Below are 21921 nucleotides of genomic sequence, written 5' to 3'. Positions count from 1 at the left end.
ACTCGGGGTGCCCCACGCTGGTGCCCCACATCTCCGGGGGGCTCAGGGGGTGCTGGGCTCTGATGGCGGTGTCCCATCGCCCCACCATGACCCCATGGTCACCCAGACCCCATCCCCGACCCTCTCTCGGTGTCCCCAAAGTCCCAACACCCCCCAGTGCCCCCCAGGACCCTCCCAGTGCACCCATGGCCCGGCACCTCCCGAACCCCACAGCCCGGACACCCACGGACCCCCACCCTGGAGACACCCCCAGTGTCACAGCCCTGCCGGACACTGTCCCCAGGGGTCCCCAGAGCTCCGCAGACCCGCCCAGGTCTCTGCAGCCCCCAGAGCAGCCCCAGCACTGTGGGGACAGCCCCCGCTGCAGGTCCCCATTGTCCCCGCTGCCCAGGGACCCCCCTCCGTGCCCCCCAGCCCCGCCCCCTCCGCGCCGCCCATGAATCCCGCATCCTATTGGCCCCCGCCGCCGGCAGCAGCCATAGGCGCCCAGGGATGAGGGGAGGGGCGGGACAAGCGCTCACGCGCCCATCAGGGGCGGGGCCAGGCTATCCAATGGGAAGAAGGGGCCGTGCGGAGCACTCGACAACAGAAAGGGCGTGGCTTAGTGAGCGTGGCTCATGGTGAATATACGACGGAAATGGGCGTGTCCTAATGAGGGGCGCGGCTCGGAGCGGAATTTCTACTGGTCAGCACCGAATGGGCGGGGCTTTACTGCGGCGGCGCGACTAAAGGGCAGGGAATGGGCGTGACCTGGTGAGGGGCGTGGCCTCGCCGAGTTCCCACGGCAGGCTCCGGGGCAGAATCGAGACCGGTCCCGGTCCCGTTCCTATTCCCGGTCCTTTTCTAGGTCTCGGTCCCATTCCCATTCCCGGTCCTGTTCCCGTCCCCATTCCCATTCCCGGTCCCGTTCCCGGTCTCATTCCTATTCCGTTCCCATTCCCGTTCCCATTCCCATTCCCATTCTCATTCCCATTCCCATTCCCGTTCCTATTCCCGGTCCCCTTCTCACTCCCATTCCCGTTCCCGTTCCGGTCCCTCCGCCGCTCCAGCCCCGCACACTCGCAGCCGCAGCGCACCCAAACTTTACTGGATCCGTCCCGCCCGTTCTCCCGCGCCCCCGGCCGATCCCGCGGCCCCGGGGCCGCCCCGCTCACTGCCCGCGGCCGTGGGCGCGCAGGCGGCGGAGCCGCAGCCGCTGCAGCCGCAGCGCCGGGTCCGGGCCCGGCCGGGGCCTCCCGGGCCGGTGGCGGCCCCGCGCCCGCGCCAGGCGGAAGCTGCACGGGGTGGGAACGTTCTCGAAGTAGACCCGGCACGGCTGCGTGGCCGCCTCGTAGCCCTCGGCCCGCGCCGTCACCTCGTACTCGCCCGGGTTCAGCAGCCGCCAGTAGTCCCCGTCCGAGGCTGCGGGGGTGGGTGTCACACTGCTGTCCCCACCCTGTCCGAGTCCCCAGCCCCAGTCCTGTTCCTGTCCTTGTCCCCAGCCCTCAGCCCCGTTCCTGTCCCATCTCTATCCCGAATTCCCATCCCCAATCCCATTCCTGTCCTTATCCCCAGCCCCAGTCCCGTCTTGTCCCATTCCTGTCCCCAATCCCATTCCTGTCCCGATCCCATCCCCATTCCCAACCTAATCCTGCTTCCTTTGCCATCTGCAATCCCAATGCCACTCCCCTTCCATCCTGTCCCCAGCCCATCCCATTCCTGTCCCCATCGCCTTTCCAGCCCTATTTCCATCCCCACCTGCAATTCCCAATCCCACCCCCAAATCCCATCCCACTCCTTTCCCTGTCCCAGCCCGTCCCATTCACATCCCCAATGCCATCTCCATGCCTGTCCCATCCCATTTCCAACCTCATCCCATTATTCTCCCCATCCCAATCCCAGTCCTGTCCCCATCCATCCCCCTTCCCAGTCCCATCCTATTTCCATCCCCATCTGCAATTCCCATCCCAAATCCCATCTCATTCCTTTCCCTGTCCCCGTCCCCATTCCCATCCTCATCCCCATCCCGTCCCTGTCCTTATCCCACCCTCATTCCCAGCCTGACCCCGATCCCGATCTCGATCCCGCCCCAAACCCCGCCCCTCCGTGTCCGGTGTCCCGGTACCGGTGTCCCCCTCAAACCCCGCCCCTCCGTGTCCCGGTGTGCCGGTACCGGTGCGGACGTCGTGGTTGATGCCATCCACGGAGATGATGGCGTTGGGGATGCCCAGCTCGGTGTCACTGTCCCGGACCACGCCCTTGATCCCCCGGTGCACCTGCAGGGCGTGGCACAGGTGGCACTGGTGTGTCCCCCGCTCCCGGTGCCACCTCAGCCTTTGGGGACAGCCACGTCCCGCTGCCATCCCGCTGAGCCCCCACCCTGCCGTGCCCATGGCCACCCCGCAATGTCCCCAGCCATTGTGTCACCCCCATCCCCAAAGCCTTACAGAGACCCCTGGGGGTTCCCTGGCCCTGCCCTGCTCATGACACAGTGTCCCCATTGTCCAGCACCCTCCAGACCCCGCCCAGTGTCCCCATTGTCCCAGCAACCCCCAAATCCCACCCAGTGTCCCCATTGTCCCAGCAACCCCAGACCCCCCACTTGAGACCCCTCCCCAGTGTCCCCATGATCCCAGAACAACCTGGATCTCCTCAGTGTCCCCATGTCCCAAACCCCCCAAATCCCCCATCCTGAATTCCCCTTTCCCAGTATCCCCATGATCCCAGAATGACCTGGATCCCCTTGGTGTCCCCATGTCCCAAAACCCCCAAATCCTCCATCCTGGATCCTCATTCTCACTGCCCCCCTCATCCCAGAACCTGCAAGACGCCCCCAGTGTCCCCATGTCCCAAACCCGCCCAGATCCCCCATCCTGAATCCCCCTTCCCCATATCCCCATGGTCTCAGCACCCCCAGACCCCTCCAGTGTCTCCATGTCCCCAAATCCCTCAAATCCCCCATCTTGGACTCCCCTTCCCCAGTGTCCCCCTGGTCCCAGGACACCAGACCCCCCCCAGTGTCCCCATGTCCCCAAACCCCCCAAATCCCCCATCCTGGATCTCCCAGTGTCCCACGATCACAGAACCACCTGGACCCCCTCCAGTCTCCCCATGTCCCAAATTCCCCAAATCCCCCATCCTGGATCCTCATTCTCCACTGCCCCCAGCACCCCCAGGACCCCCTCAGTGTCCCCATGTCCCAAACCCCCCCAAATCCCCATCCTGCCCCCCTTTCCCCACTGCCCCCCATCCCAGCGCCCCATTCCCCCCATTCTCCCCATTCCCATCCCCTCCTCACAGACAGACCCGGGGTGGCTCCTGCCACCCTCGAGCCGTGTCCCCAAGGCCCGGGTGGTGCCACCCCGGTGCCACGCGGTGCCAGCCCGTGCCCCACCTGCTCCATGAAGAGCAGCAGCGACTCGCGGTTGTTCTCCCACTCGGCGGGCAGCTCCGAGGCGTGCGGGAATTTGTCGCAGGAGAGCTCCACGGTGATCTCGAAGCAGTTGGTGTGCAGGTAGCTGAAGTCGTTCATGCCTGGGGGCACAGCGAGGGTGGCAGCAGGGGACAAAGGGACAGAAAAATCCCGGAGTGACAGGAAAATTCCAGAAATTCCCTGGATACTGAGAATTTCAGACTTTCTGTGCTGGCAGCACTGACCCCCAGGAGAACACTGCATTTAACCTGGAGAAAGCTTCCAAATTAAATAATAGAACTAAAATTATGAATGTGCAGTTGGATTAGAAATGTGTGATATCACAGGGTGGAAAACTTGCAATTTAAAGGTTTAAAATATAATAATATCTATAAAGCAAAATAGAAGTTTTAGGGCAGAGGTTGTCCTGTCCTTCATCACCTTCTTCTCCATGGGTTTGGGTGGTTTGGTGTAAGTGGATAAAATTTCCACATTGCAAGTCACAGGTAATTCATTTAATTAATAACTAAATTAATTATTTTAAAATCAAAATAATTTAGGTGTCATTTCTTAATTGGATACTTTAGCCTTAAAAAGCCTTCTAAAGGGAGAGATGGGGCTCCACTTTCAGCTTGTTAGAGTAAATTACTATAAATTCACTGTTTGTGATACTGTATTGTAGGTAAGAACTGATAAATATCTGAGTCCAAAGGAGAAATACCGTCTTTCTAAAAGAAACAAAAAACCAAAAAATAACAGAAAAAAGAAACAAAAAATAAGCAAAAAATAACCAACCCCCCCCCAAAAAAATTAGCAAAAAGAAACAAAAAAAAGAAACAAAAAATCAAAAATCCACGTGTCCCACTCACTGCCACCCACTGTGTGCCACCTGAGCTCAGTGTCCCTGCTCACTGCCACCATCTCAGTGTCCCCGCTCACTGCCACCCCGTGCCACCTGAGCTCAGAGTGTCCCTGTGCACTGCCACCACGTCAGAGTCTCCCCACTCACTGCCACCGTGTGCCACCTGAGCCCAGTGTCCCCACTCCCTGCCATGTGCCACCTGAGCTCAGTGTCCCTGCTCACTGCCACTATCTCAGAGTGTCCCTGCTCACTGCCACGGTGTGACACCTGAGCTCATGGAGTGTCCCCACTCACTGCCATCCACCGTGTGCCACCTGAACTCACAGAGTGTTCCTGCTCACTGCCACCATCTAAAAGTGTCCCTACTCACTGCCATCCACCGTGTGCCCCTGATCTCACACGGTGTCCCCACTCACTGCCACCCATCCAGTGCTACCTGAGCTCAGTGTCCCTGCTCACTGCCACCATCTGAGAGTGTCCCCACTCACTGCCACCCTCCGTGTGCCCCCTGATCTCAGGGACTGTCCCCACTCACTGCCATGTGCCCCCTTGAGCTCAATGTCCCCACTCACTGCCATGTGCCACCTGAGCTCAGTGTCCCTGCTCACTGCCACTATCTCAGAGTGTCCCCTGCTCACTGCCATGGTGTGACACCTGAGCTCATGGAGTGTCCCCACTCACTGCCATCCACCGTGTGCCACCTGAGCTCACAGAGTGTTCCTGCTCACTGCCACCATCTAAAAGTGTCCCCACTCACTGCCACCCATCGTGTGCCCCCTGATCTCACACGGTGTCCCCACTCACTGCCACCCATCCTGTGGCTACCTGAGCTCAGTGTCCCTGCTCACTGCCACCCTCCGTGTGCCCCCTGATCTCAGGGACTGTCCCCACTCACTGCCATGTGCCCCCTTGAGCTCAATGTCCCTACTCACTGCCATGTGCCACCTGAGCCCCGTGTCCTGCTCACTGCCACCATCTGAGAGTGTCCCTGCTCACTGCCACCCACGGTGTGCCACCTGAGCTGACAGAGTGTTCCTGCTCACTGCCACTTGTGCCACCTGAGCTCAGTGTCCCTGCTCACTGTCACCATCTCAGTGTCCCCACTCACTGCCAGCCACTGTGTGCCAGCTGAGCTCAGTGTCCCACTCACTGCCACCATCTCAGAGTGTCCCTGCTCTCTGCCACCACGTGCCCCCTGATCTCAGGGACTGTCCCCACTCACTGCCATGTGCCACCTGTGCTCAGTGTCCCTACTCACTGCCACCATGTGCCGCCTGAGCTAACAGATGTCCAGCTCACTGCCACCCATCATATGCCCCCTGATCTCAGAGTGTCCCCACTCACTGCCAGCCACCGTGTGCCCCCTGATCTCACAGTGTCCCTGCTCACTGCCAGCACCATGTGCCACCTGAGCTCAGTGTCCCTGCTCACTGCCACCCACCGTGTGCCCCCTGGTCTCATGGCGTGTCCCACTCACTGCCATATGCCCCCTGGTCTCAGGGACTGTCCCCACTCACTGCCACCCCCATATGCCCCCTGGTCTCAGGGACTGTCCCCACTCACTGCCACGTGCCCCCTGGTCTCACGGTGTGTCCCACTCACTGCCAGCCATGGTGTGCCCCCTGGTCTCAGGGACTGTCCCCACTCACTGCCATATGCCCCCTGGTCTCAGGGACTGTCCCCCCTCACTGCCACCCCATGTGCCCCCTGGTATCAGGGACTGTCCCCACTCACTGCCACGTGCCCCCTGGTCTCACGGCGTGCCCCACTCACTGCCACCCCCCACGTGCCCCCTGGTCTCAGGGACTGTCCCCACTCACTGCTATATGCCCCCTGGTCTCAGGGACTGTCCCCCCTCACTGCCACCCCCATATGCCCCCTGGTCTCAGGGACTGTCCCCACTCACTGCCACGTGCCCCCTGGTCTCACGGCGTGCCCCACTCACTGCCACCCCCCCACGTGCCCCCGGTCTCAGGGACTGTCCCCACTCACTGCCACGTGGCCCCCTGGTCTCACGGCGTGCCCCACTCACTGCCACCCCCCACGTGCCCCGATCTCAGGGACTGTCCCCACTCACTGCCAGCCACGGTGTGCCAGTGGGCGCCGTTGATGATGTTGCCGTAGCGCGTGAAGTCGTCGTGGTGGCAGGGCCGGCGCTCGGCGCTGGCCATGGCGGGGGTTGGCGGTGGCGTAGACGGTGGCCAGCCAGCGGAAGACGCCATCGTCGGGGGTGGGGGTGAGCTCCTGCGCCTTCCAGTAGGTGCGGCTCATGTCGAAGGGGTAGGTGACCACCAGCTCCCCCCCGTGCAGGTTGGCGCTCAGCACGAACGGGTAGCGCTGCATCCACGCGATCACCGCGCGCGTCTCCGGGGCCACCTGCGCGGTGACACCGCCGTCACCCGTGCCATGTGTGCGGTGGACACCGCTGTCACCCACACCACCGGGGGCCATGTGCGCGGTGACACCGCCGTCACCCGTGCCATGTGTGCGGTGACACCGCTGTCACCCACACCACCGGGGCCATGTGCGCGGTGACACCGCCGTCACCCGTGCCATGTGTGCGGTGACACCGCTGTCACCCACACCACTGGGGCCATGTGCGCGGTGACACCGCTGTCACCCACACCACTGGGGCCATGTGCGTGGTGACATTGCTGTCACCTGTGCCACCGGGGCCATGTGTATGGTGACACTGCTGTCACCCACATCACCCCGGGGCCATGTGTGCAGTGACACCGCTGTCACCCACACCACCAGGGACATGTGCGTGGTGACACCGCTGTCACCCACACCACTGGGGCCGTGTGAGTGGTGACACTGCTGTCACCTGTGCCACCGGGGCCGTGTGCGTGGTGACACTGCTGTCACCCACACCACTGGGACCATGAGCATGGTGACACTGCTGTCACCCACACCACCGGGGACATGTGCGTGGTGACACTGCTGTCACCCACTCCACTGGGGCCATGTATGCGGTGACATCGCTGTCACCCATGCCACCGGGGCCGTGTGAGTGGTGACATTGCTGTCACCTGTGCCACCGGGGCCGTGTGCGTGGTGACACTGCTGTCACCCACACCACTGGGACCATGAGCATGGTGACACTGCTGTCACCCACACCACCAGGGCCATGTGAGTGGTGACACTGCTGTCACCCACACCACCGGGGCCATGTGCATGGTGACACCGCTGTCACCCACACCACCGGGGCCATGTGCGTGGTGACACCGCCGTCACCCGTGCCATGTGCATGGTGACATTGCTGTCACCCGCGCCACCGGGGCCATGTGCATGGTGACACTGTTGTCACCCCCACCACCGGGACCATGTGCGCGGTGACACTGCTGTCACCCCCACCACCGGGGCCATGTGAGTGGTGACACCGCTGTCACCCACGCCACCGGGGCTACTGTGCGGTGACACCACTGTCACCCATGTCTCTGGGGCCATGTGTGCAGTGACACCGCTGCCACCTGCATCTTCAGGGCTGCCCATGCAGTGACACTGTAGTCACCCACACCATTGGGGCCACCTGTGTGGTGACACCATCATCACCTGCATCTCTGGGGCCATGTGTGCGGTGCCACTGCCATCACCCGCTTCTCTGGGGCTGCCTGCATGGTGACACTGTTGTCACCCGTGTGTCTGGGGCTGCCTGCACGGTGACATTGCCATCACCCATGTCTCTGGGGCCATGTGTGCGGTGACACCGCTGTCACCCTTGCCTCCAGGGCGACCGGTGCCATAACGCTGCTGTCACCTGTGTCTCTAGGGCCACGTACGTGGTGACACCGCTGTCATCCGTGCCTCCAGGGCCACCCACGCAATGACACTGCTGTCACCTGCATCTCTCGAGCACCTGTGCAGTGACACCGCTGTCACTGCTTCTCTGGGGCTGCCGACATGGTGACACTGCTGTCACCTGCATCTCTGGGGCCACCTGCGCAGTGACACCGCTGTCACTGCTTCTCTGGGGCTGCCCAAGTGGTGACACCGCTGTCACCTGCATCTCTGGAGCCACCTGTGCAGTGACACCGCTGTCACTGCTTCTCTGGGGCTGCCCACGTGGTGACACCGCTGTCACCTGCATCTCTGGGGCCACCTGTGCAGTGACACCGCTGTCACTGCTTCTCTGGGGCTGCCCATGTGGTGACACTGCTGTCACCTGCATCTCTGGAGCCACCTGTGCAGTGACACTGCTGTCACCCACATCTCCGGAGCTGCCTGTGCTGGTGACAGCGGTGTCACCCACACCACCGGGACCACCCACGCAGTGACACCGCTGTCACCTGCACCACTGGGGCCTGGTGACACCACTGTCACCAGCAACTCGTGGTGGTGGTGGCCGTGTCCTTGTGGCTTCTGGTGACGCCCTGGGTTGGGCGGGCTCAGCCCCTGTGGGTGGGCAGCACCCGCCCCGCTGGACTGGGAGGGGTTTGGGGCTTTCTGAGGGGTTTCAGGGGAACTTTGGGCTGTTTTGGGGTCCCACCCCAATGTGACAGGATGGGGGTTTTGGGGTCTCACCCCTATGTGACAGGATGGAGGGTTTTGGGATCTCACACTGATAGGATGGGGATGTTTTGGGGTCTCAAACTTATAGGATGAGGGTTTTGGGGTCCCACCCCAATGTGACAGGATGGGGGTTTTGGGGTCTCACACTGATAGGGTGTGGGTTTTGGGGTCTCACCCCAATGTGACAGGATGGGGGTTTTGGGGTCCCACCCCACTGTGACAGGATGGGGGTTTTGGGGTCTCACCCCACTGTGATAGGATGGGGGTTTTGGGGTCTCACCACAGCGCCACCCCAGGAGGATGGGGGCATTTTGGGGTCTCACACTGATAGGATGGGGGTTTTGGGGTCTCACCCCAATGTGATAGGATGGGGGTTTTGGGGTCTCACCAGGGCAGCACCCCCCCAGCAGGACAGGGATGTTTTGGGGTCTCACCCTGATAGGATGGGGATGTTTTGGGGTCTCACTGAGGCACCCCCCAGCAGGGTGGGGTGTTTTGGGGTGTCACCCTGATAAGATGGGGATGTTTTGGGGTCTCACACTGATAGGATGGGGATGTTTTGGGGTCTCACCCTGACAGGATGGGGGTGTTTTGGGGTCTCACCGTGGCACCACCCCAGCAGGGTGGGATGTTTTGGGGTCTCACACTGATAGGATGGGGATGTTTTGGGGTCTCAAACTTACAGGGTGAGGGTTTTGGGGGTCTCACCCCGATGTGACAGGATGGGGGTTTTGGGGTCTCACCACAGCGCCACCCCAGGAGGATGGGGGCATTTTGGGGTCTCACACTGATAGGACGGGGATGTTTTGGGGTCTCACACTGATAGGACGGGGATGTTTTGGGGTCTCACCAGGGCACCATCCCAGCAGGACAGGGGTTTTGGGGTCTCACACTGATAGGATGGGGATGTTTTGGGGTCTCACCCTGATAGGACAGGGATGTTTTGGGGTCTCACCCTGATAGGATGGGGGTGTTTTGGGGTCTCACCGTGGCACCCCCCCAGGCTGGGATGTTTTGGGGTCTCACCGTGGCACCCCCCCGGCTGGGATGTTTTGGGGTCTCACCCTGATAGGACAGGGATGTTTTGGGGTCTCACCCTGACAGGCTGGGATGTTTTGGGGTCTCACCGTGGCACCCCCCCAGGCTGGGGTGTTTTGGGGTCTCACCCTGATAGCATGGGGGTGTTTTGGGGTCTCACCGTGGCGTTGGCGAAGGTGTAGTACTCGGGGATGGGGATGTAGTGGTTGGGGAACTCGTGTGGCACCAGGTCGTTGTCCTCGGCGTCCCACAGCGCCGTGTTCAGGTCGGCGAAGTTGTGGTTGAGGTCGATGCCCTCGTACGTCCAGCGGCCCACGGCCCATCCCGCCAGCTCCGAGCCCTGCCGGGCACCGCGGGCACCGCGGTCACCAGGAGGGGCATCGGGATGGGCACCGGGAGGGGCATCGGGATGGGCACCGGGATGGGCACTGGGATCACCGGGAGGGGCACTGGGATCAGCGGGATGGGCACCGGGATGGGTGCTAGGATCACTGGGATGGGCACCGGGATCACCAGGATGGGCACCGCGGGCACCAGGGTCAGCGGGATGGGCACCGGGATGGGCACTGTGGGCACCAGGGTCAGCGGGATGGGCACCGGGATGGGCACTGGGATCACTGGGATGGGCACCACAGGCACCAGGGTCAGCGGGATGGGCACTGGGGTCACCGGGATGGGCACCACAGGCACCGGGATGGGCACTGGGATGGGCACCGGGATCACCAGGATGGGCACTGCGGGCACCAGGGTCAGCGGGATGGGCACTGGGATGGGCACCGGGGTCACCGGGATGGGCACCACAGGCACGGGGATGGGCACTGGGATCATTGGGATGGGCACTGGGATGGACACCCTGGGCACCAGGATCACCGAGATGGGCATTTGGGGTCACTGTGATGGGTACTGGGATGGGCACTGGGATGGACACCAGGATCACAAGGATGGGCACCGTGGTCACTGGAGGGGGCACTGGGATCACGGGGGTGGGCACAGGGGTCAGTGGGATCCCTGTGATGGGCACAGCAGTCACCAGGATGGCCACCAGGATGGGCACTGGGATGGGCATCATGGTCACTGGGATGGACACCAGGATCACCAGGATGGACACTGGGATCCCCAGGATGGGCACTGCGGTCTCTAGGATGGGCACCAGGATCACCAGGATGGGCACGAGAATGGGCACCAGGATGGGCACCATGGTCACTGGGATGGACACCGGGACGGGCACCGGAATGGACACTGGGATCATGGGGATGGGCACTGGGATGGGCACCGGGATGAGCGCCGGGATGGGCACTGGGGTTCCTGGGATGGGCACAGTCACGGGCAGCAGGGGCCGGTGTGTGCCAGCCGTACCAGGCTGTAGGCGGTCTCGTAGCCGTCGGGGTTCATGGAGGGCAGCAGGTGGATGCGCGTGCCCGTCACCAGCTGCACCACGCGGGCATCGCCGCGCCGGAACTCGCGGCACAGGAACTGCATCAGGTTCAGCAGCAGCTCCCGGCCCAGCACCTCGTTCCCGTGCATGCCAGCCACGTAGCGGAACTCGGGCTCCCCTGGGGGCACCAGGGTGTGCGCTGTGCCTGTGTCCCCATGCCACCCTGACACTGTCCCCGTGCCACCCTGGCCACTGTCCCTGTGCCACCCTGGCCACTGTCCCTGTGTCCCTGTGCCACCCTGGCCGCTGTGCCCGTGTCCCCGTGCCAACCCTGGACACTGTGCCCATGTCCCTGTGCCAACCCTGGACACTGTCCCTGTGCCACCCTGGTCACTGTCCCTGTGCCACCCTGGTCACTGTGCCTGTGCTGCCCTGGTCACTGTCCCCGTGTCCCCGTGCCACCCTGGACACTGTGCCCATGCCACCCTGGTCACTGTCCCTGTGCCACCCTGGTCACTGTCCCTGTGCCAACCTGGCCACTGTGCCCGTGTCCCTGTGCCACCCTGGTCACTGTCCCCGTGTCCCTGTGCCACCCTGGTCACTGTCCCTGTGCCACCCTGGTCACTGTCCCCATGTCCCTGCACCAGTCTGGGTGTCCCTGTCCCCATCCTGAGTATCCCTGGGTGTCCCCTGTACCCATCCCCATCCTGGGTGTCCCTGTCCCCATCCTGAGCATCCCCTGGGTGTCCCTGTGTTCCCATCCCCATCCTGGGTGTCCCTGTCCCCATCACCCTGCACCAGTCTGGGTGTCCCTGTGTCCCCATCGCCATCCTGGGTGTCCCCAGCCACCCTGTCCCCTCGTCCTTCACAGATGTGGGTGTCCCTGGTGACCCCCAACTCCGTGCTGAGCATCCCGTGCCAAGTTGGGTGGCCCAGTCACCCCATCCTGAGCCAGGCAGGGTGACTGTCCCCATCCTGAACCAGCCCTGGTGACAGTCCCCACCCTCCAGCACCAGCCTGGTGACTGTCCCCACCCTCCAGCACCAGCCCTGGTGACTGTCCCCATCCTGAGCCAGGCAGGGTGGACTGTCCCCACCCCCTGCACCAGCCCTGGTGACAGTCCCCACCCTCCAGCACCAGCCCTGGTGACAGTCCCCACCCTCCAGCACCAGCCCTGGTGACAGTCCCCATCCTGAGCCAGCCCTGGTGACTGTCCCCACCCCCTGCACCAGCCCTGGTGACTGTCCCCAACCTGAGCCAGCCCTGGTGACAGTCCCCACCCTCCAGCACCAGCCCGGCCATCCCCGACGCCCCGTCCTCATCCTGGGCACCCCCAGTCGCCCCATCCCCACCGGGGCATCCCTGGCCGCTGTCCCCAGGCCCATGGTGTCCCACCCCGGCTGTCCCAGCTGTCCCCAGCTGTCCCCAGCTGTCCCCTGGGCACGCACCCACTTCGTGCTGCCCGGGGTTGTCCGAGATCTCCATCACGTAGAGGCGCAGCCCGCGGAGCTCTGCCCGATGCTGTACACGCGGGTGATGTCGGGGCACTCCTCGCTCACCCTCTTCATCAGCTGCGGGTGGTGGCACCGTCAGGGACACCCCGAGGTGGCACAGCCCCCCCGGCCCCGCTTGGGGACACGGAGCCACCCCGGGGGTCGCGGGGAGGGTGGCACCTTTCTCATCTCCTTGTAGTTGTGGTGGCGGAAATCCAGCTGCGGCTCGGGCGGGGCCGGGGGGTGCCAGGCGTGGGCATCGCTGGGGTCTGCGGGGACACCGCGGGGACACCGGGGGGACACCGGGGGGACACGGTCAGGGACAGCGAGCAGCCCAGAGCGCCACTCTGGTGACACCGCTGGGCGCTACCGGGGCGGCGTGTGGGGACCTGGGGGACACCAGCGGGTCACTGCGGGACAGGGGACAGCCAGGGGACACCAGCGGGATAGGGGACAGCCAGGGGGACACCAGCGGGATAGGGGACAGCCAGCGGGTGCCTACGGGACACAGGGGACACCAGCGGGTCACTGTGGGGCGGGGGGACAGCCAGCGGGTCCCCGAGGGACAGGGGACAGCCTGAGGGTGGGCAGGGGACAGCCAGCGGGTCACTGCGGGACAGGGACAGCCTGAGGGTGGGCAGGGGACAGCCAGCGGGTCCCCAGGGGGCAGGGGACAGCCTGAGGGTGGGCAGGGGACAGCCAGCGGGTCCCCAGGGGGCAGGGGACAGGCTGGGACACGCAACGGGCAGGGGACAGGCGGGGGGACACCAGCGGGTCACTGCGGGGCAGGGGACAGCCCCACAGGGCAGGGGACAGGCGGGGGGGGACACGCACCGGGCAGGGGACAGCCCCACAGGGCAGGGGACACGCACCGGGCAGGGGACAGCCAGCGGGTCCCCAGGGGGCAGGGGACAGGCGGGGACACGCACCGGGCAGGGGACAGTGCGGGGGACACGCACCGGGCAGGGGACAGCCCCACAGGGCAGGGGACAGCCCCACAGGGCAGGGGACAGTCCCACAGGGCAGGGGACAGGCGGGGGGACACGCACCGGGCAGGGGACAGCCCCACAGGGCAGGGGACACGCACCGGGCAGGGGACAGCCCCACAGGGCAGGGGACAGCCCCACAGGGCAGGGGACAGGCGGGGACACGCACCGGGCAGGGGACAGCCCCACAGGGCAGGGGACAGGCAGGGACACGCACCGGGCAGGGGACAGCCCCACAGGGCAGGGGACAGTCCCACAGGGCAGGGGACAGTCCCACAGGGCAGGGGACAGCCCCACAGGGCAGGGGACAGCCCCACAGGGCAGGGGACACGCACCGGGCAGGGGACAGTCCCACAGGGCAGGGGACAGCCCCACAGGGCAGGGGACAGCCCCACAGGGCAGGGGACACGCACCGGGCAGGGGACAGCCCCACAGGGCAGGGGACAGGCAGGGACACGCACCGGGCAGGGGACAGCCCCACAGGGCAGGGGACAGTCCCACAGGGCAGGGGACACGCACCGGGCAGGGGACAGCCCAGCACCTCGGCCCGCAGGCAGACGGTGCCGTTGCGGAACCAGCTCTGCGGGTTGATGCGCAGGAAGCGCCCCACGAGCGGCGCGGGCAGCGCGTTCAGCACCGGCGTCTCGGGGTCTGTGTTGGCGGGGAACACCTGCGGGGACAGCGGGGACAGCGGGGACAGGAGGGGACAGGAGGGGACAGCGGGGACAGGAGGGGACAGGAGGGGACAGCGGGGACAGCGGGGACAGGAGGGGACAGGAGGGGACAGCGGGGTCAGGGAGAGCCGCTCGGGTGTGCCCGGTGCCCTCCAGCATGGGCAGGGCAGAGCCTGGGCGGGGCCGCGGGCGCTGCTCGGAGCCCAAGGGCAGCAGGGATGGGCACAGGGAGCCCCAAATCTGTTCCTGGCAGGGGCACCCCAAAATCCACCCCTGACATGGAGATCCCCAAATCTGATCCTGGTACAGCTCTGACACAGAGACCCCCAAATCCACCCCTGGCACAGGGAACACAAACCCACCCTGTCCCACGGAACCCAAATCCATCCATGGCACAGGGACCCCAAACCCACCCTGGCACAGGGACCCCAAATCCATCCATGGCACAGGGACCCCAAACCCACCCTGGCACAGGGACCCCAAATCCATCCATGGCACAGGGACCCCAAACCCACCCTGGCACAGGGACCCCAAATCCATCCATAGTACAGGAACCCCCAAATCCACCCTCAGCACAGGGACCCCAAACTCACTGAGCACAGGGACCCCCAAACCACCCTCAGCACAGGGACCCCAAATCCATCCTTGGCATGGGGACCCCCAAACCACCCTCAGCACAGGGACCCCAAATCCATACCTGGAACAGGCACCCCAACTTACCCTGTCCCAGGGATCCCCAAATCCACCCTCAGCACAGGAACCCCCAAAGCCACAGAGCACAGGCACCCCCAAACCCAGTCCTGGCACAAGGATCCCAACCCCATCCTCAGCACGGGGACCCCCAAATCCATCCTTGATACAGGGATCCCAAAGCCAGCTCTGGCACAGGAACCCCCAAATCCACCTCAGCACAGGGACCCCAAACCCGGCCCTGGCACAGGGACCCCCAAACCCAGCCCTGGCACAGGGACCCCCAAACCCGTCCCTGGCACAGAGACCCTCAAACCCAGCCCTGGCACAGGGACCCCCAAACCCAGCTCTGGCACAGAGACCCCCAAACATGGCTCTGGCACAGGAACCTCAAACCCGGCCCTGGCACAGAGACCCCCAAATCCACCTCAGCACAGGGACCCCCAAATCCATCCTTGATACAGGGATCCCAAACCCAGCTCTGGCACAGGAACCCCCAAATCCACCTCAGCACAGGGATCCCAAACCCAGCCCTGGCACAGGAACCTCAAACCCAGCCCTGGCACAGAGACCCCCAAACCCGGCCCTGGCACAGGGACCCCCAAACCTGTCCCTGGCACAGAGACCCCCAAACCCAGCCCTGGCACAGAGACCCCCAAACCTGTCCCTGGCACAGAGACCCCCAAACCTGTCCCTGGCACAGAGACCCCCAAACCCGGCCCTGGCACAGAGACCCCCAAACCCGGCCCTGGCACAGAGACCCCCAAACCTGTCCCTGGCACAGAGACCCCCAAACCCAGCCCTGGCACAGAGACCCCCAAACCTGTCCCTGGCACAGAGACCCCCAAACCCAGCCCTGGCACAGAGACCCCCAAACCCGGCTCTGGCACAGGGACCCCCAAACCCAGCCCTGGCACAGGAACCTCAAACCCGGCCCTGGCACAGGGACTCCAGCCCCTCCCCAGCTCCAGGCTGCCGTGCTCTCCCCGGTGCCACGCCACACCCACGCGTGTCCCCGTGTCCCCACGGCCGTGCCAGGGGGGCTGGCAGGTGCCCAGGTGGGGACAAGCAGCCTTTGTGCTGGGGGGAAATGCTGCAGGGCGCCCGGCGGGGCCAGGCCAAGGGCAACAGAGTCCGGGCACGGAGCCAGCTGGCACGGGCACCCCGGGATGGGCACCGCGGGATGGGCACCTCGGGATGGGCACCCTGGGATGGGCACCCTTGGATGGGCACCCCTGGATGGGCACCCCTGGATGGGCACTTCGGGATGGGCACCCCGGGATGGGCACCCCGGCACGGGCACCCCGGGATGGGCACCTTGGGATGGGCACCTCGGGATGAGCACCCGGGCATGGGCTCCCCGGGATGAGCACCCTGGGATGGGCACCCCGGGATGGGCACCCCGGGATGGGCACCCTTGGATGGGCACCCTTGGATGGGCACCCTTGGATGGGCACCCTGGGATGGGCACCCCGGGATGAGCACCCTGGGATGGGCACCCCGGGATGGGCACCCCGGGATGGGCACCCTTGGATGGGCACCCTTGGATGGGCACCCTGGGATGGGCACCCCTGGATGGGCACCCCTGGATGGGCACCCCTGGATGGGCACCCCGGGATGGGCACCTCGGCACGGGCACCCCGGGATGGGCACCTTGGGATGGGCACCTCGGGATGAGCACCCGGGCATGGGCTCCCTGGGATGAGCACCCTGGGATGGGCACCCCGGGATGGGCACCCTGGGATGGGCACCCCGGGATGAGCACCCTGGGATGGGCACCCCGGGATGGGCACCCTGGGATGGGCACCCCGGGATGGGCACCCTTGGATGGGCACCCCGGCACGGGCACCTTGGGATGGGCACCTCAGGATGAGCACCCGGGCATGGGCACCTTGGGATGGGCACCCTGGGATGGGCACCCCGGCATGGGCACCCTGGGATGGGCACCCCGGCATGGGCACCTCGGGATGGGCACCCCGGGATGGGCACCTCGGCATGGGCACCTCGGGATGGGCACCCCGGGATGGGCACTCCTCCCTGGGGTGGTTAACCCTCCTTGGTGTGGTTAACCCAGTGTGGTTTAACGCCCTGCCAGTGTGGTTATCCCACCTGCCATGGTTAACCCTGGCATGGTTAACCTCCAGTATAATTAACCCTGGCCTAATTAACCCCCCTGGCAGAGTTATCTCACCTGGTTAACCCCCAGTATAATTAACCCTGGCCTAATTAACCCTCCTGGCATCGTTACCCCCCGGCACGGTTAACTCTTGGAATGGTTAATCCACCTGGCAAATTAACCCTGGCCTAACTAAACCCCGTGGCATCATTGCCCACCTGGCACGGTTAACTCACCACAATTAACCCCAGTATAATTAACCCTGGCCTAATTAACCCCATCCTGGCATCATTGCCCACCTGGCACGGTTAACTCACCACAATTAACACCAGTATAATTAACCCTGGCCTAATTAACCCCATCCTGGCATCATTGCCCACCTGGCACGGTTAACTCACCACAATTACCTCCAGTATAATTAACTCTGGCCTAATTAACCCCCCCTGGCATGGTTATCCCACCTGGCACGGCTAACCCCACCACAATTAACCCCAGTATAATTAACCCTGGCCTAATTAACCCCCCCGGGCATGGTTATCCCACCTGGCATGGTTAACCCCACCACAATTAACTCCAGTATAATTAACTCTGGCCTAATTAACCCCCCCGGCATGGTTATCCCACCTGGCATGGTTAACCCCACCACAATTAACCCTGGCCTAATTAACCCTGGCCTAATTAACCCCCCCTGGCATGGTTATCCCACCTGGCATGGTTAACCCCAGTATAATTAACCCTGGTCTAATTAACCCCACCCTGGCATCATTACCCACCCTGGCACGATTAACAGGGCAAATTAACCCTGGCCTAACTAAACCCCGTGGCATCATTGCCCACCTGGCACGGTTAACTCACCACAATTAACCCCAGTATAATTAACCCTGGCCTAATTAACCCCATCCTGGCATCATTGCCCACCTGGCACGGTTAACTCACCACAATTACCTCCAGTATAATTAACTCTGGCCTAATTAACCCCACCCTAGCATGGTTATCCCACCTGGCACGGCTAACCCCACCACAATTAACCCCAGTATAACTAACCCTGGCCTAATTAACCCCACCCTGGCATGGTTATCCCACCTGGCACGGTTAACCCCACCACAATTCACCCTGGCCTAATTAACCCTGGCCTAATTAACCCCCCCGGCATGGTTATCCCACCTGGCATGGTTAACCCCACCACAATTAACTCCAGTATAATTAACTGTGGCCTAATTAACCCCCCCTGGCATGGTTATCCCACCTGGCATGGTTAACCCCAGTATAATTAACCATGGCCTAATTAACCCCACCCTGGCATCACTACCCACCCTGGCACAATTAACCCCAGAGCATCATCAACCCCCCCCACCACCATAACCCCCCAGGTGATTCCTGCCCCCCAGCCCTGTCACCTCCCCTTGTCCCCACCCCGTCTGGGGATGCCACCCCCGGTGCCACCCCTGGTGCCACTCACCGCCTCCTCGGTGCCGTTGCGGCTCGGCAGCCACGCGTGCGAGTCGTTGCTGACCTGCACCTTGTAGGACGTCACCCAGTCGTACCTGGGGGGCGCAGGGGGGGTCAGGGGGTCCCCCACGCTGTCCCCCCCCTTGTCCCCGTTGTCCCCTTACGTCCAGATGGAGTTGAGGCCCTGGGTGATGACCCCGGTGAAGCGCGTGAGGCGCCGCGCGTCCACCTGCAGCCACTGCCGCGTGTCCTCGCGCCCCGCGCACCAGCCGCCGTCAAAGAAGTCACCATCGTAGAGCCCTGACTGTGGGGACAGGAGGGGACACGCACAGGGACACGCTCAGGGACACGCTCAGGGACAGGGCCCCACCGCCCGCCGTGCCCCCGAGCCTGGGGTGGCACCGGGGTGGTGGCACCGAGATCAATGGGAGCCACACGGGAGGGAGGGGGCAGAGCTGGAGAGCGCCTGGGACGCTCGCGGGCTGTGAAGATGCCACAAACTCGGCACAAAATGTCACAGACGTGCCATGAAGATGCCACAAACTCGCCACAAAATGTCACAGACATGCCACGAAGATGCCACAAACTCGCCACAAAATGTCAAAAAAAAAAAAAAAAAGAAGCCATGAAGATGCCACAAACCCGCCACAAAAAGTCACAAACACGTCATGAAGATGCCACAAACTTGCCACAAACGGGCAACACCTACTCTGTGTTTGTCATGCACTTGCCATACCTGCATGCCTCGTGTGACATCCAAACATCCCTCCAGCCTGGCACAGCCTGGCACGTTCCTGGCACACTCCCAGCACACCCTGGCATACTCCTGGCACACCCTTGCCCTCCCTGGCACACTCCTAGCATGCTCCTGGCCCACTCCTGGCACACCCTGACCCACTCCTGGCCCACTCCTGGCACCCCTTGGCCCACTCCTGACACACCCTAACCCACCTTGGCACACTCCTGGCACCCCCTGGCATACTCCTAGCATGCTCCTGGCCCACTCCTGGCACCCCTTGGCCCACTCCTGGCACACCCTGACCCACCCTGGCACACTCCTGGCACACTCCTGGCACCCCCTGGCATGTTCCCGGCCCACCCGGCAGTACCTGGATGTTGAGGCGGCCGCGGTGCGCGCCCAGCCCGTGCCGCTTGTGGCTCGATGCCCGGAGCTGCTCGTCCAGCACCCGCAGGGACTCCAGCCCCAGGGGGGGACACGCTGGGGACACAGCGGGGACAGCGCTCACACCGCCACCCCTGAGCAGCAGGGGCCGTCCCCACCCTGTGTCCCCACCGAGCTGTGCCATGGGGACCGTGCCAGCCTGGGCTCGACACCCCAACCCCCAGGTGCCCCCAGGTGCCCCCAGGTGTCCCCAGGACACGGCCAGCCCCGTGCGCAGGTGACAATGCCCGTGCCACCCGCGCCCAGCGCACGTACGGGGCTCCTGCGGCGCGGCCGGAGCCTCCGGCTTCTTCCTCAGCACCTTCTTCTTCACCACCTTCTTCTTCACCACCTTCTTCCTCACCACCTTCCTCCTCCTCACCGCCACCTTGCTCACCGAGGGCGCGGGGGCTGCGAGGGGACACGGGAACAGCCTGGCACCCCGTTTCCCCCCACGAACCCCCTTTGCACTGCCGTCCCTCACACCCCGTCCCCTCGCAGCGGCCCCGTCCCCTCCGGTCCTACCGGTGCCCGCGGGCTCCCCGGGGCTGGCGGGGGTCGCGCTGCCCTTCGGGGGTCCCGTCGTGGCGCTGCTCCTCGAGGGGGCGGCCGTGGTGCCCTTCGGAGGGGGTGCCCCGCTGCCTTTGGGGGGTCCCGCCGTGGTGCCCTGCCAGGGGGGCGTCTCGCTGCCTTTGAGGGGTCCCCTGGCGGTGCCCTTCGTTGGGGTGACCCCGCTGGCTTTGGGGGGTCCCCTGGTCGTTCCCTTCGTTGGGGTGACCCCGCTGGCTTTGGGGGGTCCCCTGGTCGTTCCCTTCGTTGGGGTGACCCCGCTGGCTTTGGGGGGTCCGGTCGTGGGGCCCTTTCTGGGGGACACCCCGCTGGCGGTGCCCTTGGTTGGGGTCGCCCCGGTGGCTCTGGGGGTCCCGCTGGCCGTGCCCTTGGCTGGGGTCGCCCCGGTGGCTCTGGGGGTCCCGCTGGCCGTGCCCTTGGTTGGGGTCGCCCCGGTGGCTCTGGGGGTCCCGCTGGCCGTGCCCGCCCCGGTGCCGCGGGGCCGGCCGGGCTGGGGGGGCGCGGCGCGGGCGGGGGGCGCCGGGGGGCCCAGCAGGAGCAGCAGCAGCAGCAGCAGCGGCAGCGGGGCGAGGGGCGATCCCCGCATGGCCGCGGCCCTGCCGGTCCCTGCCCGCTCCTGCCGGTCCCTGCCCGCTCCTGGGCCCGGTCCCGGCCCCTCCCCGACCCCCGCCCTCCTCCTGCCCGCCCCTGCCCGGGACCCCCGGCCGCGCCCTGCCCGCCCCGCCCCGTTAACCGGCCCCGTTCCGCTCTCCCTGACACCGGACCCCTCGAACGGGGGACAGCGGGTCCCGCCCGCTCACCGGCGGGTCTTGTCCTGTGTCCCTGCCGTGTCCCCACCGTGTCCCCGCTGTCCCATCACCGTGTCCCGCTGTCCCCTCACTGCGTCCCCGCTGTCCCCAGCCCCCCGCAGTGTCCCCAGTGTCCCATGGCCGGTCGGGGAGTGGCCCGGGGGTCCGCGGGGGCTCCTCCCGCCGCAGCAGCGGCGTCGCCGGCCGAGCCCGGGGACCCGGCAGGTCCCGGAGCCGCCGGCGCGGGCGGAGCGGGGCCGAACCCGGCGGCCAGGGGCGGTCCCAGGCCCTGCCCCGACCCCTCGGGGGTGCCCCGGTGGGACTCGGGGCGCGGGTCCGGGTGCCGGTCCGGGCTGTGGGTCCTGCTTGTCCCCCCACCCTGCGCGGGGTCTCACACGCGCTTTTTCCGCCCCCAAAGAACTTTCCTGTCTCGACTTTCCCTTCTTTTATTGGGATTTCCCGCGGGCAGGGCTGGTGCCACCCCTGTCCCTTGTCCTCATCCCTGTGCTGTCCCTGGGGGTGTCCCAGAGCCCTGCGGGGCTGAGGAGGGAGGGGGACAGACAGACAGACCCCCCTGGCTCGGTGCTCTGCTCCGGGATCCTTTGGATCCGCATCACGCGGGGACGCTCCTTCGCCATCCCGGGGGACAGCGGGGCACAGCGGGCACAGCGGGGACAGCGGGGACGGAGCATTCCGCGCCCGGTTCCCAGGGCTGGATGCCGGCACGGGTTTTGTCCCGGGCTGAGGCAGCTCTGCCTTCTGTCGAGGCTCTGGCCGTGCCTCAGCCCCGTGACGGCTCTTTCGAGGTTTGCAGC

The 21921-nt window shown here is 64.8% G+C and overlaps 1 protein-coding gene across 1 annotated transcript; it reads right to left on the bottom strand.

The window, feature by feature from the left end:
• Positions 1-1150: 1150 nt before the first annotated feature.
• CPXM1 (carboxypeptidase X, M14 family member 1) lies at positions 1151-21744 on the bottom strand. The gene is given in 17 exon segments (XM_063158111.1): positions 1151-1401; positions 2153-2255; positions 3374-3513; positions 6331-6430; positions 6432-6629; positions 9964-10143; positions 11160-11356; positions 12627-12686; positions 12689-12749; positions 12852-12940; positions 14177-14327; positions 18597-18681; positions 18751-18890; positions 19696-19805; positions 20025-20159; positions 20274-20808; positions 21673-21744. Coding segments are annotated over 17 exon segments (2607 nt in total).
• Positions 21745-21921: the final 177 nt, after the last annotated feature.

This window comes from Melospiza melodia, chromosome 5, assembly GCF_035770615.1.
Source record: "Melospiza melodia melodia isolate bMelMel2 chromosome 5, bMelMel2.pri, whole genome shotgun sequence".
Classification (NCBI taxonomy): Eukaryota; Metazoa; Chordata; class Aves; order Passeriformes; family Passerellidae; genus Melospiza; species Melospiza melodia.
The sequence above is the reverse complement of the archived record's forward strand: the minus strand, read 5'-3'. Positions and strand labels throughout refer to the sequence as shown.